Source organism: Lutra lutra, chromosome 14 (genome assembly GCF_902655055.1).
Source record: "Lutra lutra chromosome 14, mLutLut1.2, whole genome shotgun sequence".
Lineage (NCBI taxonomy): Eukaryota > Metazoa > Chordata > Mammalia > Carnivora > Mustelidae > Lutra > Lutra lutra.
In genome coordinates this window covers 48,531,785-48,548,731 of record NC_062291.1, presented here as the reverse complement: position 1 = coordinate 48,548,731, position 16,947 = coordinate 48,531,785, and the positions used below count along the sequence as shown (strand labels likewise).

General features: G+C 51.5%; 1 protein-coding gene across 1 annotated transcript in view; it reads left to right on the top strand.

Moving 5' to 3' along the window:
• Positions 1 to 1,161: 1,161 nt before the first annotated feature.
• Positions 1,162 to 16,947, top strand: part of DRGX (dorsal root ganglia homeobox) — a 28,558-nt gene continuing 12,772 nt past the window's right edge. The window contains exons 1-5 of the mRNA XM_047701345.1: positions 1,162 to 1,195; positions 5,371 to 5,468; positions 6,371 to 6,472; positions 9,362 to 9,540; positions 9,624 to 9,736. Coding sequence (XP_047557301.1) covers positions 1,162 to 1,195; positions 5,371 to 5,468; positions 6,371 to 6,472; positions 9,362 to 9,540; positions 9,624 to 9,736 — 526 coding nt within the window. The remainder of the gene's footprint in view (positions 1,196 to 5,370; positions 5,469 to 6,370; positions 6,473 to 9,361; positions 9,541 to 9,623; positions 9,737 to 16,947) is intronic.

The window sequence follows — 16,947 nt, the reverse complement described above, 5'->3', positions numbered from 1 at the left end:
TCAGGGACCCCTTGCTGAGAACAAAATCAAACTTTCCTTTTGTACGGTCGCCTGGAAAGGGAAGCCGTGTGCAAAAAGTCCCCCCAAAAACCCATCCGCTGGCTACAATTCGCAGCGCTTTGTCAATTCGCAGCCCGAGAGACGCGGGGCCTCTGACAAGGGCGAGCCCAAATCCAAGCTTTCACGGAGAGAGAAGGTTTGAGTCAGATGGGACGAGGGGTGGGTGTGGGTGGAGTGTTGAAAAAATAACGCCTTTTTTTGGGGTGGTGGCAATGGTGTTTGTTTCTATCCTCTTTTAAAAGAAGAAAAACATTTTTGATGTTTGCTGAGAAATGATGGATTTTTTTTTTTTTTTTTTTTTTTTTTTTTTTACACCACGTGGGCCATTTGTAAGGCCCAATAGACCTATCCAAGTTACTCGCTGTAGACAGCGCTGGAAATAATCAGATTAAGGCCAATTATGCGTGAGATTATAAAGGCGAGTGCTGAGCGGCGGCGCGCGCTGTAGACAGACAGCAAGACATCTGGCCACTTCCCGAGTCACTTTCTGGTCCTGCGGGCGCCAGCCGCGCCGAGCCCCGCCCGCTTCCAGCCGATCCCGGCGTGAGGACCGGAGGCGGTCACGCTCCGGCCTTCCTCGTCCGCAGCCCGCCGAGGTACGCACGGCTCCGGACCCACTCACCCGGCCCCGCGCGCCCGGCCTTCGGGCTCCGCTGCCTTTCCGGCCCCAGGCTGCCGCTCGCACAGATGGCCTGGCGCGCTCGCTGGACCCGGCTGCGGCGGCCTGGGTGCCCGGCTTGCGGCGGGGACCCCAGAGAGCCGGGAGCCAGATTGCCTGGGTTTGGTGTTGGGGCCAAGGTGGGGGCATCGCTATCTGGGAGGTGGACACGAACCGAAGGGCTGTCCCACGGGGACCGGGCTTGAGACGGCGTTGCCCTGTCGCCTCCAGTCCCCACAGTGGGTTTAAGGCATGACGGGGGAGGGGGTGGCTTCTGGGACGAGGGCGCCCAGTGCTCACTAGGGCCAGTCTGGGGCGCGGGCAGAGGGAGACTTAGACTCTATCGCTGTTTATTTTGCAGCCAGGCCGGAGCTACGCGCGCCTTGTCGGTCCAGCGGGCACCCTCCCCAGGCCCCGCGGTCCAGCTGACCCGGCCGTCGGCGATGTTTTATTTCCACTGTCCGCCGCAGCTAGAGGGTGAGTAAGCGCCGCTCCTGGGGCTGCTCCGAACCGACCGGCACTGGCCAGAAAGCTCCCGGGCGGCTGCGTGGCGGGTGGATGGTTGGGTTCCCGTTCCGTGAGGGTTGCAGCCGCCAGGCAGCGGACGGGTGCCCGTGGCCTCCTTCCTACATCCCACTCCAGCCTTCCGCCCTGTCGCCACCTGCCTCCCACCTCCCTCCCCGCCTGGGCCGGTTGGCCCCAGGCTATTTTTCACAGCAGGGACCCGTCGGGTCCTCCCAGCACAGATGCTGGTGTCACGCCTCTAATCGGGTCTCCCCCGCCCTGGGGGCCGCATCAATCTTTCACGGTGTTTTGCAAACATCCAGAAAAGCCAAGGTGGACTAGGGAGTTGGGTCTCATCGTCCTGTCACCGACCATGAACTATGAAGGACCCATGGCTAGGCTGCTCTGGCTTGGAGGACGGAGCTGTCCTGCTCAGGAAAGCTTTAACATCTGTTCTGGGCCACCACTGCCCTCTGGAACTAGGTGGCCCTGCCCACCACCACCCCAAGTGCCCTGGCCTGGCTCCTCCCCTGTGACTCACTGGGTTTCTTGAGCCCAGTGGCCAACCACTCCCCAGTCCCAGGGGAAGCCCCATGGCCAGGGTTTGAGACTTTGAGGGTCCCCAGGCCTTAGAAGGCATTTTTGCCTCAAGATCCCTCATGTGGTGTTGGCACTGGATTGTTAGGTGGGAGTAGGTTTGTGAGAAGGGGACAGCTTGGCTCTCTGGTGCACCCCCCCCCAGGACCTGGAGGGACCCCCTGCATGGGCATCAGACAAATGCAAAACCACACCTTCTGGACTTTTAATAGCATCTTCCTCAGAGTAGGCATCTCAGCAGTGGGATATTAGAACTTTTATACCTGGGAGCCATACCAGGACTCAGCTTTGATAACCTACTCCTTTGATTTATTTGTGGGGTGGGAGAATTTGGGAGGCCAGGAAATTGAGGGAGGCATGTGGGGGGCAAAGGCGGTGAAGCACTGTCCACGTTGTCTCCATTTACCAGGAGTAGTTGCTGAGCCTCGGCTGGCCAGCATGCCCAGGGATCTCAGGAAGTTTGTTTTTGTCTTAACCATGGAAGCTTTTAAGAGTTCAGTAGAATTTTCTAAAGGAGGCTAAGGATCCGTGTTTAAGCCCTACTAGCTCAGTCAGCATTCCGAAGAAGGCAAGATCAGATATTTGCCTGCACTTTACCTCCTTTAATCTCCAAGGACCCATGCTGCCCCGTTTTATGAGGCGCATGTCCTGAGAACACCCCAGGCCCAGAGGGACCTTTGCATGTGTGGAGGACACACCATCTCTGTGCTTCTGAACCTGGGGTTTGGACTGATGGGTACGACATAGCCCATTCTTTAGGTTAAAGGGCTGGGGCGAGGCCAACATGTGAGTATTTAGCAGGTGGTGGGCTGCTTAGATAACTTAGGGGAAAAGCCTGTCTGCAGGGTGGGTTTGCAGAAGTCACTTAGGATGAGTCCTGGCTTGGCTGATCATGGTCCCAGGGCACTGAGCCGTTGACGGCCCACCTTTCCTTCCCACGCCCCAGGCACGTTCACCCCTCTTTGCTGATTCTGAGTGCTAGGACCAGAAGAAAAGGAGATGGATCTTTAAGAACCTTTTTATCCCTCTGCAAATGTGTTTCTGATCTAGTTTTACAGAAAGGGGTTTTTTGTTGTTGTTTTTTTGTACCAGTTTAGTGGCGCTGAGGAGGAGGTGGTCTGCTGCACATGGAAAGGGTGAGAACAGCCCTTTGGAATATGACATCTCCCTTAGTCCAGGAGCTTTTTAATTTTTATTTGTTATTAATCTAGAGAGACATAAAGAAGAAAGCAAAGCATGGTTCATCATCTCACTTCTCAGATAATTGTACTAATATCGAATTAAAAAAGTACTACCTATACCTGCTTAGGAAATTCAAATAGAACAGAGACCTACACATTGAAAAGTGAAATCCTCCTTCCTTTCCCCTTTTTTTCTAAAGATACTCACTATTGTTGGTTTCTTGTGATTCCTTCAAGAAAAACACACTTTTTCTTTCTATATCTTATGCATTTTTTTCCTGCTGAGATCATACTGCCATGTCCTTTAGGACTTTGCTTTTTTTACCTTGTAACATAGTTTTTGGAAATTATTCCATATCCATATATCTATATATCTATCTATATATATATACAGATCTACTGATTTCTTTTAAACAGTTGTGTAATATTCCATTATATGTTGTATTGGTGGGAACTACGGCTGTTTCCAGTTTTTTCTTCTTATTATCATGTTGCCAGGAATGTTCTTTTTTTCTATTTTGGCACACTTTATCTAATTCATAGATTAAATATGTATATGTGCACTTAAATCTTTGGTGAATATTGTCAAATCACCCTCTAATAAGGCTGCACCCACTAATGTGCCTACAAAAGGTTAATGGACACACACATTTTCTTACACTCTTAACTGTATTAGGTATCATTATGTACCTTATTTATTTATTTATTTATTGGTTAAAATGTTGAAAATAATAGTTCATTGTTCTGTTCTGTTTAATTATTGGCAGGGTTTAACATTTTCATACTATCAACATTTCTACTTATTTTTTAATTTCTTTTTTTTAAATTTTCTACTTATTTTTAAATAAAAAGCCTCTTCTCGTGTTTTTTTTTTCCCTCTTTTCTGTTTGTTCTTATTAATTTGATGGCCCATCAGCCTTTTTTAGGATTCAGTTTGGCTCACAGTGTTTCAATTACAGATATTATATCCACACATTGTAGAAAAATTTCGGACCAGCAGGTGTAAGTTAGAAGGCTGAGGCAGATAGAATGTTTGGAGCATCTCAGAGTCTGCATTCCATCCTCACCAATCAAAGGGAGACAGTTTGGTTTCCTGCAAAATAATGGAAATAAGGCTGCTTTGAGGCTATCCCTTTGAAGTTGCCAACAGCTGGAGAGAAATCTTTGTAACTAGGGTTTTGAAGAAGAGTGCAATTTGGACAAGAAGCTGGAGGGGAAGGCTTCAGGAGAGACTGGGGTATTGTGGCAAAAGATGGGGCAGTGGAGAGCAGAATAATAAGCAGGAGGGACCCCCTTAGTAGACAGAATTTTTAAAAGCCCAGAGGACTCTGCTTCTTTGGGACTGAGGTCTTTCTGAGGGAGTTTGCCTGTGTGGCTTGCCAGGTCCTAATGCCGAACCTATAGTCCTTCTGAGACCAGAGCGCATGGCAGGTACAGCATTCACTGGTTAATGGGAACTTGCTCATTTGTTTTTCTAAGAAGCCATTGCACACTGTCGAGTAAATGGTGCATATTCAGAAAACGGCCTGAATGCACATTTGGGGCCAAACTCTGTTCTGGCTTTATAGGAGGTTTGGAGGCTGCTGGGGAGGACGGTGGAAAGGATGCCTTTCTTTTCAGGGAAGCGAGAGCAGTGGATCTTTTATGAGCCTGGCCAGAGAGGGTGGGGTGCCCTTTGAGAGTGGCCCTGCCTAAGTCTGCTTGGAATTCAGGACACTAGCTTCTTGGTGTAGACCTCTTGTTAATTGACATCTATATAACAGATCCACTATGGTGCTGATGAGCTGTGACCAACAGTAATTAATATTCATTTACAAATTTCTTACCTCCTTGTGTCCTGAAGTTCTAGGAGAAATGTACAGTGAAAGCTCTTGGCATTTTCTTTCCTCCCCCTCCCCCAGCCATTCAGCTTTGTTGTTTATAGAAACAAGGGAAAGCAAACGAACAGGTGAGCAAACAGGAGACATGGAGGTTTCTATGAAAGAATCCGGGTCAGGGGATGGGATCAAGGCACACTGGACGCAGGTGCAGCTGGAAGTCAAAGGACAGGGGAACGCACTGCCCCAAGCCAGTGATGTTTCCTGGCCCAGAGCCCAGAATTTCACAAGAAGCAGATTTGGCCTTCTTAGGGGAGAAGGTTGCCACCTGCCCTACAAAATAAGCATAGTTGGGCCTAAAGTCAAAGGTTACTGGGGGAGAGAGAGCATGAGAGAGTGGAAAAGGAGGGGCTCCCAGGACTGCAGCAGAGGAAAATGCTTTGGGAGAGACAGGACTCTCCCTGGAGATGCTTCCCAACGAACGTGTGTGTCCAGGGTCAGTGTGAGGCCAGGGAGGCCCTCTGATCAGGCTGACTGAGTTTACTCCCAGTAGGCACTGCACCCTTTGGCAACCACTCTCCAGGAGATTTCGATGATGGGTTTCTGCGCAGAAAACAGCGCCGGAACCGGACGACATTTACTCTTCAACAGGTAATGACAGCACTTCCTTTCTGAGAGTCAGCTCTGTCCTGCTTCCCAAAATATCAGAGTTTAAGCAGCTCTTCTTTGTCTTTTAAAATAAAGCCAACTATGGAAACTGGATCTCTCCGTTTTGTTGCACACTTTATGTGTTAAGAAATCTGTTTGGGGAGAGAGCAGATGACTTGGACCTTCTGATCCCAGATAGGAAGGGAAGGGGCAATAGTGATCGCTCACATTTGCCAGCAATATCATCTGAACCTTGGGAAATGCAGGCAGGACATTCTTAATCCCAGTAGATAAATGGGAAGACTGGGGCCCAAGAAACTGACTGACTTGTAGAAGGTATCGCCATCCATAAATGGAAGGGCTACAAGGGGGACCCTCCTACTGTGTTTCCTGGACCTGGGCTCTTTCCCTTAGATCTGTGCAAACTAGAGGAGTCATGAAGGTGGCTCAAATACCTCTTGGTAGTTTCTGTGGGACTGACACAGTGAGGGCGTCTGCAAGTTGTTTCTGTTCTCCTACGTCCTCTGGGGAAAGCTGTGTGGATTGCTCTGTCTCATAAGGCCACCCTTAGAGCCTTTGATTCCTAGGAATCTGTTTAAATGCAAAAGCACATAAATATTTGTGCTTCTCTTCTTATTCTTATTTCTTGGGGGAGCACCGATGTGGATGGATGTCTGGCTATCGATGGCGATGGCGTTAGCGAGTCTTAGCATCTAAGTCATCCGTCGTTATAATTTGAATTCTGTGGGATCTTCTCAAAGAGCTCTCTTCTCCCTCTTCCTCCCCCATTTGATCTGTGAAGCTACTTCCTCAACTCCTACTCATCGCGCAAATTCGAAACAGGCATCTGCTTCCTCTCACCTCACCGCAGCCTCTCACCAATAAATATTTTTCCCTTTTACTAGCTGGAAGCTCTTGAGGCAGTCTTTGCCCAAACACACTACCCCGATGTCTTCACCAGAGAAGAGCTAGCCATGAAAATAAACCTCACAGAAGCCAGAGTGCAGGTAAACCTTCTTTTTAATTATTTAACTCTCTAATATTAAAACTGGCAAACTTTTTTTTTTTGACATCATGACTGCAGAGTGCACATTTGGCCAAAGAAAGCAAATGAAGACTATCTGTCATTTTCATGATGCACTTTAATAACATCAACATAATGTGGAATATTAGATTAGGTTGATTAATCGGTCATTCATAATTAACTAGTGATAATGTTCTACACTAATTTGTCCGCGTCTCTAAGGTACTAAATTACATCAATGCACATCCATTTCCTTGCTTTGGAAAAAAAAAAAAAAAAGAGCTGAGATGCTATTCTCAAAGCAGCTCTGACCGCTCTGGGGTAAGGCCGGTCAATTGCAGAGAACTATGTTTTCAGATGGGAACAGGATAGGATCTACTTTCCAGAAATTGCATCATGTCCAACTTTTCCCCTGGACGCGGACTCTTTCAGTGAAGTGGATCCGAAGAACGTGTGCAATTTAAAAATCTTTAAAGGGCAGCGGCGAGAGGGCTGCCTCCGAGCCGAGCATGGCCCGCGGTGACCGTCTCTAAGCAGGAGTTCTTTTTAGAAGCCACACGGTGATTACGTTTAAGTGCACAAACCCGTCGAGCCCAGCAGATGTGCCTGCGTGTGGTAGGAACAGATTCACAGCACTGCCTCTCCGGGAGAGCTATTCTTTGAACACAATTATATATTCATTTTATTTATGGGGTTTCCTCCATGCTGTTTCTGTTGTTTTTTATGTAGGGGCTTGGGGTTAAGACTATGCAAAGATCTAATTGTAGGAAATATAATAGTTTGCTTTCGGTTCCCCTGGGTCATGTTAGTATCTCTTAAAAACCAATGGCTGAAGAGAGATAATGGAATTCTGAGCAGTAAATTGGGGGTTGTAAACAAATTATTTCCCCTATAATCAGATTATGTGATCCTGATTATTAAATCTGAACATGAATCATTGGTCATATGCGGGCAAATTAAACTGATTATTATTTGGAAATGAAAATCTCCTTTGGCCAGGATGTTGTCTATCCCTTCTTTTTTTAATGCTAGCTTGCCAATAGCTGCCTAAAGACCGAACTGCAAATTGAGATAAATGACACAATTATTGAGCATTCAGAAGTGGAAGATCATAACTTCTCCCTGAAAGGTGCAAGGGTGAGATAGGGGTGGTAACAATTAAGTCTGGGAATTGTTGTTCAGGCTGTTGTTGGCTATTATGCAAACAGACAATGGCTGTGAAGCATTTGTTTAGTGAGCCTCCGTGTGGGGACGTGGGCTTCGGTGGCGGGAAGGGAGATGTGTTTACATTTATACCCCTTGCTCATTCAAATATGATTAATGTTCTATAAAGCAGGGTCTTAATCGAAGCTGATGTTGTCAAACAATAACTAAATAGGGAAATAAACGACTCCATCATGCTCTTTCCTCAGAAGCAGGCGAACTGTCAGTGCAAAGTCATTAAAATATGATAATGAAAAATAGCTCAATTAAATGTTGTTATAGCTGTGACCTTCATTCAATTAAGACACAAGAAAGTGTCTGCATTTTGCTTTGCATTTAACTGCCCTAAATTTAGAATATAGATAAAATCATTATTCAATGGTTGCTGATATGTGCAATTAAAAGCCAACTAGATTAAAAAAGAAAGAAACCCAGTTAAAGGAGAATGAAAATTCAGAAGCGGGGTAGGCTGGTGGAGGGCTCAGCCCCGGGACCCAGGCTTTCTCCTGGGCCAATGTGAGGCAGGAGGAGGAGAGGCTACCCCCGGGGGAGTGGGAGGCAATCTAGCCCAGCCTTTTTTGAAAGCCAAGAATTATCTCCCAGGAGAGGAGGGATGGGGTTCTGCTGGGTAAAGAGCAGTAGGATTTCACTGACCTCTGGGAGCACCTTGGGCCCCGTTGTGCGGCTGTCATGCGGGTGTCCTTCCGCAGATGCCGTCCTGATTGCCAAGGCTTGAGGAAGTCCACACCAGGCTCTAAGAAGGCACTTAGGGCAGGTGAATCATAAGTGTCCTCCTAACCTGAGGGTGGCAGGGATAAGGCTGCTTAATGTTGACCGAGGGACTGATGGCTGTGTGTCAGGAGACAGTGAGCCGCATTTTTTGTGTGTCTCTGTGCTGACAGTGCTTGGGGGTGGCCATCGTTATTACTCCCAAGGAGTTTGGATTTGGTTCCTAGCCAGGCCACCGGTCTTCAAATCGTGGGTCTGCCACCTACCACCTGAATGACCTTGGGCTATTTAATTAACCTGTCTGTGCTTAGCAGTCTCATCTGTAAAGCAGGGATAGACTCACCTGCCTTATAGGGTCGGGGTGGATTCTAAACCAGGCCAGGCTGACTCCAGAGGAATCGTGCCTCATGGGTGTGCTGGGCTGCCAGTCACGAGCTTCATGACGTGTCAGAGATGATTTCATGAGTCTCAGGCCAGACACATTCCCTGCCTAAGGCAAATCTTTGAGAATAGGGAATGAGTATTTTTGCTGAGGAAACCCCAGGACAGTGTTTTACAAACTGCTGCGATGATGAGTCCGCCTCCCTCCAACCATAGCAAATATGTTTCACTTCAAATAAACGCACTTGGATACGTCAAAAATTTCCACGCTTGTACCTTTACTGTAGGCGATACATTTGGATACTTTCTATGATTTAACGTTTATTTAAGAAAAATGCCTGTCATGCCTTCTACACCGATCTTCTGACCCATCTTTGGGTCTGAAGCTGCAGTCCAGAGGGCACGGTTTTGGGAGATCTTTTGAAGAGAGGAGGCTGGTCCCCCATGCAGCTGCTGCAAGGTGAGCCGTGAGCATGGGGGCCGAAACCCAGGTGTTTGGGTTTTTGCTCCTATCTGATTTTCTGCCTCCCTGGCATGTGCATTTCCATGGGCCACTCAGGTTTGGTTCCAGAACCGAAGGGCCAAATGGAGGAAAACAGAGAGAGGGGCTTCCGACCAAGAGCCAGGAGCCAAGGAGCCCATGGCAGAGGTGACGCCACCGCCCGTGAGAAACATCAACTCCCCGCCCCCAGGGGACCAGGCCCGGAGCAAGAAGGAGGCCCTGGAAGCCCAGCAGAGGTGAGGAGGGTGAGTCCCCCGAGGTCTGGAGGCTTGGCGGCTACACAGGATTGGGAACTCAGTGTGATTTTTATCTCCAGCAGCCTGGGGAGAACTGTGGGTCCCACAGGACCTTTCTTCCCCTCTTGCTTGCCGGGAACCCTCCTGAACACGGCCACCTATGCCCAGGCCCTGTCCCACGTTGCCTCCCTGAAAGGTATGTTTTGCTTCTGCTGGCTGGTGGGGTGGAGCTGGGGTTTCTCGGGCATGGGCCTGTCCCTAAGGTGTCGCGGAGATGGTCTGGCAGTCCTGGTTTCTCAGTTCTGCCCATCCTTGTACCTTGGGCAGTGCTGCTCCTTCACCCCTTCTGTCGGTTGCAGCCAGGGGCGTGAACAGTCTCAGTTCCCCCACACGCTGTCCTGTTTGACTTCTACATGGCCTAAGATTTTAAGTGTCACCACACCAGCCAAGGGCTTCTCAGAAGTGGTTGTGCCACGAGGGACCACTCTGCCTTCACTCTGCTTATCACAATTTGGTGGCTTCTTCTCATTGGTAACGGTTTGAGAGAGGCCTTGATGGAGGACCCTTTCCATCTGTGCAGCGTGCCCACCTGCCTCCCTGGGGACTCCTGACGTCAGAGGTCTGAAGGGCTAGGATTGGTGATTTTCCAGGGTTTGTGTTCTTAATCGCTGTTGTTGTCTGAAGGCTGCAAACCATTAGGGTTGTTTGGTCAGACCCAGAAAGAGGAACTCCTTGGGGACTTCTGGGGCATTCCCCGCTGGATGAATGTGCCCATCCACCGTCTCTGCATCTTGGCCTTGAACTCACTCCTTCTGGGATGAGGCCAGGTGCTGTGCTGGCCGGGAGCGGGGCTGGCATCCGCATGGGGTCTGGGGCATTGAAGAGCAATGCTGTGCTTATTAGGGCCTGTCACACGGGGTCTGGGAGGGGAGACACAGGTGTAGGCTGTAGGCTTTTGCCTGATAATAGGCAGTGGGAGAGGCCCCTCCTAGAGGGTCCCCTGCTTGTTCTGCATTAGGATCTGGGGTCTCCTTCCTTTGAGGGGTCTCCCTCCAGCTAGTAAGTCAGACACACACACACACCCAGTGGCAATCCACGGCACAAATGTGGTTTCTGGAGGCTGAATGAGGGCATGAAGTAGCTTCCCTGGGGAGCCTCCAGAAGGGAGAGAAGGGCATTTTAGGCCTAGGGAACAGCACATGCAGGGTTCCAGGAGAGGGCAGGAGAACCAGGTTTGTCTGGAGATTGGCTGGTATGGTGGGTGTCCATGGGAGAGTGCCCAGAGATAAGGTGGAGATGCTTGGCAGGGGCCAAGGCTCTGGAAGCCGTGCTCCTGGGTTGGATTTTCCCCTGTAGGAGGTGGGGCCTTGAGGCCCAGAACACTTCTGAGCCGTCCAGGTAGCTGGGCAAGTCCCCTCGCTTAGACAGCTGGCATGAGTGGATGAGGCTCACTTCTGTCCATCTCTGGGCCCAGGCCCTTCCTTATACTTCCTTCAGCTCCAGGCCCGGGTGCTCCAGAGGCCAAGTATAGCCGCTCCCCACCCCCGCCAAGAGTGGCCTTGGAACACATTCACAGGACACAGTCCGCTGATCGGGAACAACAGAGGTGGAGTCCCAATTGGAGGAGGCTTCTGGAAGGAGATTACCACTGGGACTTCGGTATCATTTAAGGAACCAGTCTGGGCAGAGGAGCAATTCCGTGTCTCAATCCTCTGCTGTGGTGGGGGCCAGCTCGGTTCCTGAGAGCAACCATCTCTTTTAGAAATGTTCTTGCTTGTCGCACTCCAGCCTCATGGGTTGTATGTGACTCCCGTGTCTCTGCCGTGGCCGCCTGTGGCCGGGCTCTCTGGCTAGCCAAGCTGGAGGAGGACTGCAGTGGCTCGAGGAAGGGTGAGGGGGCAGCTGACTGAGCAGGTAGGGCACAGTGCCTGCAGCTGGGAGGCCCAGGGCAGTGGCGAGAGCGAGACGGAGCAGAGTCTTGTGTCTTTTGAGTTATGATCCAGGACAGAGGCAGGGGCTGGTGGCAGGGGTCAGTAAATGTAAATGTGTCACCCCTCTTCGTCTGTCCCTGGTGTGTACTCCCCTCCAGCGCTTGCCTAGATTTTTCCGGCTGGACTGTAACCCCTGGGCCTGTCCTGTGTCTGCCTCATTAGAAACAGGCTTTCCTTCAATGCTGCCCTTGCTGAGGGGGCCGAGGGAGTGGAGCTTGGGGTGAGCAAGGGCTCGTGGCTGTGACAGAAATCGCAGTGTGCTCACCAAACTCGGGTGTGTCCTTGCGCGTTGTGGTAGCACTAGCTCGGGCAGCCTGTGTATGCCATGGGAAGTCTTCCTGACTGCGGTCACGTGCTGGGGTGGGTGGCAAGCTCAGATGTCGAGCAGACAGCGAGCAAGGTGACTGGGTGTTGGCACTGTCTTCATATAGTCATATGTCACATATATGTCACCATATACTAACGAGCCATTGCTCCCTTCTCTTGAGGTACAGAGCCCTCTTGGTCTGTCTGTCATTTTGAGATTTTTGAGAAAGACATGGGGAAAGGACCCATTTCTCCACTGTCAGAGACAGTGGGGCTGGGCACAGGTGGGGCTGGGGGAGGATTCGCTCACTCAGGGGTCAGCGGCTGCTCAGGCTGGCTGATGGTGGCTAAGCGGGTGTGTGGACGCAGCATTGCCAGCACTGCTGAAATTTCTGGAGAAGCTGGGCAGCTGGCTTTTCATTTGAGATAGTCCCATCTTTTAAATGTGGGCTCTCAGTCTTCAGGCCACACCGGCACACAGTTGGTCAGAGCAGTCCATGGCCTGCCCTTCTGCTGGTTTTGGTGGGGGCGTCTATGCCTTCCGAAGGGGCCTAACCCCATCTGGTGGCCCTTCTGGGAGCCGGGTGTTCTGAGCCGGAAGTCTCAGAGTCAGAATGCCCGGCTCCAGTCCAGGTAGGCTCAGCTTTCTCTGGGGGTGTGCTCGGGGCTTGGGACCTGCATCATAAGTGTCTGCCCACGAGTCAGTTTCTAGATACCATGGGGTTCAACATCTGACTGTTCTGTGGAACATTTGTTAAGTGGTTTAGGGATGGGACAGGTTTTTTTTTTAAACATTCTTTTTTTTTTTTTTAAAGATTTTATTTATTTGACAGACAGATCACAAGTAGGCAGAGAGGCAGGCAGAGAGAGAGGAGGAAGCAGGCTCCCTGCTGAGCAGAGAGCCGATGTGGGGCTCAATCCCAGGATCCTGAGATCATGACCTGAGCCGAAGGCAGAGGCTTTAAACCACGGAGCCACCCAGGCACCGTGGGATGGGACAGCTTTTTGTCTTTTGCAATCCACCTTTTCTTCCCAGGCTCCCCCAGGCTGCAGAAATTAAGTCCATGGGCCTCAGAGGGGAGCAGCCCCATTTCCTATTGCCTGGCTCAATGCAGGGACTTCTGGGCCGTGACCTTGCCTCCCTTACCTTTGTGAATCCCCACAGGTGACTGGGTAAGCGATGCTGGCAGAGCTGGTGGCCTGAGCCTGGCTTCCCAGGGGGGTGCTGGCCAACCTGGGGATGGGCCTCATGTAAGTGGGAGGACCTTCGTGTCTGTTGGTGCTTGAAGTCACCTGTCTGGGCTTCTAGGCCCATCCCTCTGGTCACAAATGAGAAACTGAAGCTCGGGAGGAGAAGTCAGTTGCTCAGACATGACTTATTCAGCTAGGTTTCTCCTTCAGGGTCTGGGCTGCCCTCCACAGCATCCTGAGGTGCCTTTTCCTCCAGACACCATGTAGTCATGCATTCCTCTGCATGGACACCTGTTCTTGGTGGGACCTTGGACCCCTACTCTCCTTTTTTCCCCACAAGAGAGGACAGCTATGAGTCTGCTGGGTGTGAGCCCTGGTGAGGGGTCTAGACTCACCCAAGACTATCAGAGACCAGGACCACTATGAGCTGAATACCACCGTCTCTTCTAGCCCGGAGATCCCAGCCCACTTCTCCAGGGCTGTGGCAACAGGCAAATAATCCAGAAGAAAGAAATCAAACTCAGTGTCAGCTCCTAGACTCAAACCAGTGCTCGTGTCTCCTTCCCTAGGCTCTGTGGTCCTAGTGGGGTCATATGGCCCCGGGCTGAAGACAGCAAGTATCCTGTGTAGGCCACCGAGGTTCTGGCTCAACCCTAGACAGCACCAGGTTGCTCCCCCCCCCAGACCAGGGCCCGAGGACCTAAGCCCAAGCTGCCGTGTGCCACAGCCAACAGCTGGCCAGAGTGAGAAGAGCAGGCAGGGCTCCCAGTGCTCCAGGGCAGGATCGGTTCTCCCATGGGGCATATGGAGCACCTCAGCCACTGCTCCCAGGGCTAACAAGCTGAGAAGGCCAAGGACTCTGAGCTGGGGTCCTTGTCTTTTGGTTCCAGGCATTGTTGTGACAGAGGTGGAGTCCTTGCCTGGGAAATGTTAAGCACCCCTCCAGGGGTGTTTGTGGGAGAGCTTGGGGGTTGCTAAGGTACAGTTTGCTCAGTTCCTCTAAGTAGTGGCCCTTGAGGACTCTTTGTCCTTGAACGTAGCTTTATGGCTATTTCCTTGCCTGGAAATTCTTTGACTTGGGATGTGCTCTGAGAACAGGAGTGCTCTTGGATACTGGCTGTTAGCTCCTGGAGCAGGCTGCACTAGGGGAAGGAAAAGGGCATGCAGGGACGTCAGTTGTACAGGGAATGAGCTCCCGGGGCCCCTGCAGTGCTGGCTCCCGGAACGCAGAGCTGTGTGCTAACACCCAGCCCGGTCCCCAGCGGGAGTGGGGAGGACAGGCTGGGCCCTAGAAGCTCTGTGGCTTTGGCCCAGAACATGCCAGTGGTTGTAGACTGCTTCTTCGTCTGTGGATTATGGGGGGAAGTGGCCCAGAAAAGGGGAGGGGGAGCTGGTCTCTCAGCCACTTTGCTGAGCTTTGGCCACAGACTGAGAAGTCAGTAGCAGAAAACTCTGAAATATGGTTTTCTTAGAAAATTAGAAGGACTAGTTGTCATTCCTTGGAGATGCCTGTTGAAAGCAGGGGTCTGGGTTTTGGAAGCACCTAGAGAGCCAGGGAAACCAAGATGAGATTGAAAATTACCCCAGTATGTGGACAATCCACACGGCTCATTAACAGCCATGGCCCTGAAGCTCGACTTGGTGCTCCTGCCTCAGGCCTGGGAGAGGGTAGAGATCTTCCAGAGCTTTGCCCTCTGCCACAGTCATCCTGTGTGGAGGGTGGGGTGGGCTCTTCTGCCAGCCAGGTCCAGGGCTGGAGTCCTGGGGGTGCTTGTTCAGCGGGCTCAGTGTTGGGAGCGTGTGAGGTGCCGTGTGCACGGAGGGCTGTGTCTGGAGAGGTCAGCAGGCTGCTCAGGCACTAGGGAGCCAGGGGAGTGGGTGGTGGGGGTGGCCCCCTCGAAGGGCGGGAGGTCACAGCCTTTCTGGGGTGGCTGATCAAGCAAAGCATCCGTAGGTGGACGAGTGGCCGACTAGCCTCCAGGTTGCTGGGCAGGGTCCCGAACAGTCAGGGGACTGTGTCCATCAGGGAGTGGGGCAGCTGGCTACCTCAGGCCCGGAAACTGCCCACCGGGGACAGAGCGACGTAGTTGAAAACCAGGCATTTGTGGGGGTTTCCTCCTTTAATTATCCTTTAATTATCAAGCAGCTGACCAGCACAGTGGCCTCAAGCAAGGACTCTGGGGTGGCCTGCCTGGTGTGAACCCTCATCCTTCCGTTCCCAGGCTGTGTAAATCTTGAGTACAGCACTGGGGGGTCTCTCTCTCAGATCTTGATCGTAACAAGACTGAAGTCAGAGAACTGGATGAGGGGCACAGGAGCTAGAACATCTGAGGCTCTTGGAACAGTGTGTGGCACGTGAGAGGGGCTCAGTAAATACTGTCGTCATGAACCAGATCCCTTTATTCCCGTTTCCAAGTCCCTGGGTCCCACTCACCTTTAAAGGAGCCCGTGGCACATACGCATCTCCCAAACGTCTCCCATCTCCCTGACCTTTACGGAAGCTGTTACTTATCTTTCCCTTGCACCCTTTGTCATTCCAGATTTGGCCATGACGAGGGGGTTCCTTCCTGTCCCTGGTAGGATTTCCCTGGGCAGGACACCCATTCCTTCCCTGGGGCTTCAGGGGGCGGTGATGCATTTTGTACTTCGGGATAGTCAGAGAGGACCCCTCATGGCCAAGCATGCCGTTTGTTCGTGTGTTTCCTTATTGAGTATTCCACGGACACTCTCAAATAAAAAGGCAGCAGGACCCTCCCTACCCCAGCAGGGAGGGTTTGCATCACAGTAATGGGTGTCCAGAGAAAAAGCCTTTGCAACACAAAGAATTTTCCTGCTATGTCTTAATGGCCAGGCTTGTGTTCACAATTCATTAATGCAGAGGAGGTTATTAATGGCTGAGGGAGGCGCTTGGGTTTGTTCTGGGGAAGTGCTGGCCACATGAGAAGCGTGATGGGGGCAGGCGAGCCACAGTCCACGGAGGCCCCCTCTCCCTGGTGCACTTAGCCGGGCTCCCTCTAACCTGTGATCGGGAGAGCGGGTGTGTGGTGGAAGCTAATTACAGCTGCCAGCGGAGAGCTTTCATAACTCAGGCTGTGCTCACGCTTGGGGCTCACAGTCACTCTCCTGCACTGGGTGGGGGCATCCCGCCCAACTTTTCTGAAACTCGAGGGGGTGAGTGGGAGGGTGGGGAAGCCTGAGGGCAAGGCAGGCCCTTGGTCCTTAGAGTCAGACCTGAGGGATGGGCATAGCAGCAGAGCAAGGGAATGAGGTCTGACCTCCTCTTACCCTGCCATCCCATCCCCTCCTGGGAAGCTGAGGTGGCCCCAGCCGTCCCATGCTGGAGGGGCTGGAGGCAGACAGCCCGGCTCCCACCTCCCCAGTGGAGCTGCTGCATTCAGGCCTCGCAGGCTGGGAGATTCGGGAGCTGTTATGTGCCAGGGACTTGCTCCGTGTTGGCACGAGGCGGGCACTCAGAAGCTGCTAGCAGTTGGAATAGCAGTTCTGGTCCCACATTGTGTGTACAAGGAACAGGGGAAGGCGAGGGGCAGGGTGTCAGGGTGTGGGGGACAGGGTCTGGCCATATCCTTCCAGAGAGCAAGGCACCTTCATTAGTCAAGAACGTGCCTTCCCTGCCTCATACTGGCCTTGGCCTTGGGCTCCAGCCAAGACAAAATGTCTGGATTCTGGGACTGCAGGGGCTTTATGGCCCAATATACATCTGTCCACCAAGGCTGAACTCCGGGCTGGAGGCCGTCTCTTCCCTCTCCAGCATCTCCCCACTATTCCTCCTTAATCTCTTTTTCCTTTGGGTTGTGGCAATGAAAAAACATTAAAATTTGTTTTATTATGAAATATAATATTCATGAGAAAAATTCATAAAACATGCAGCTAGAGTTTAGTGACCTATTTCAAGCACCTA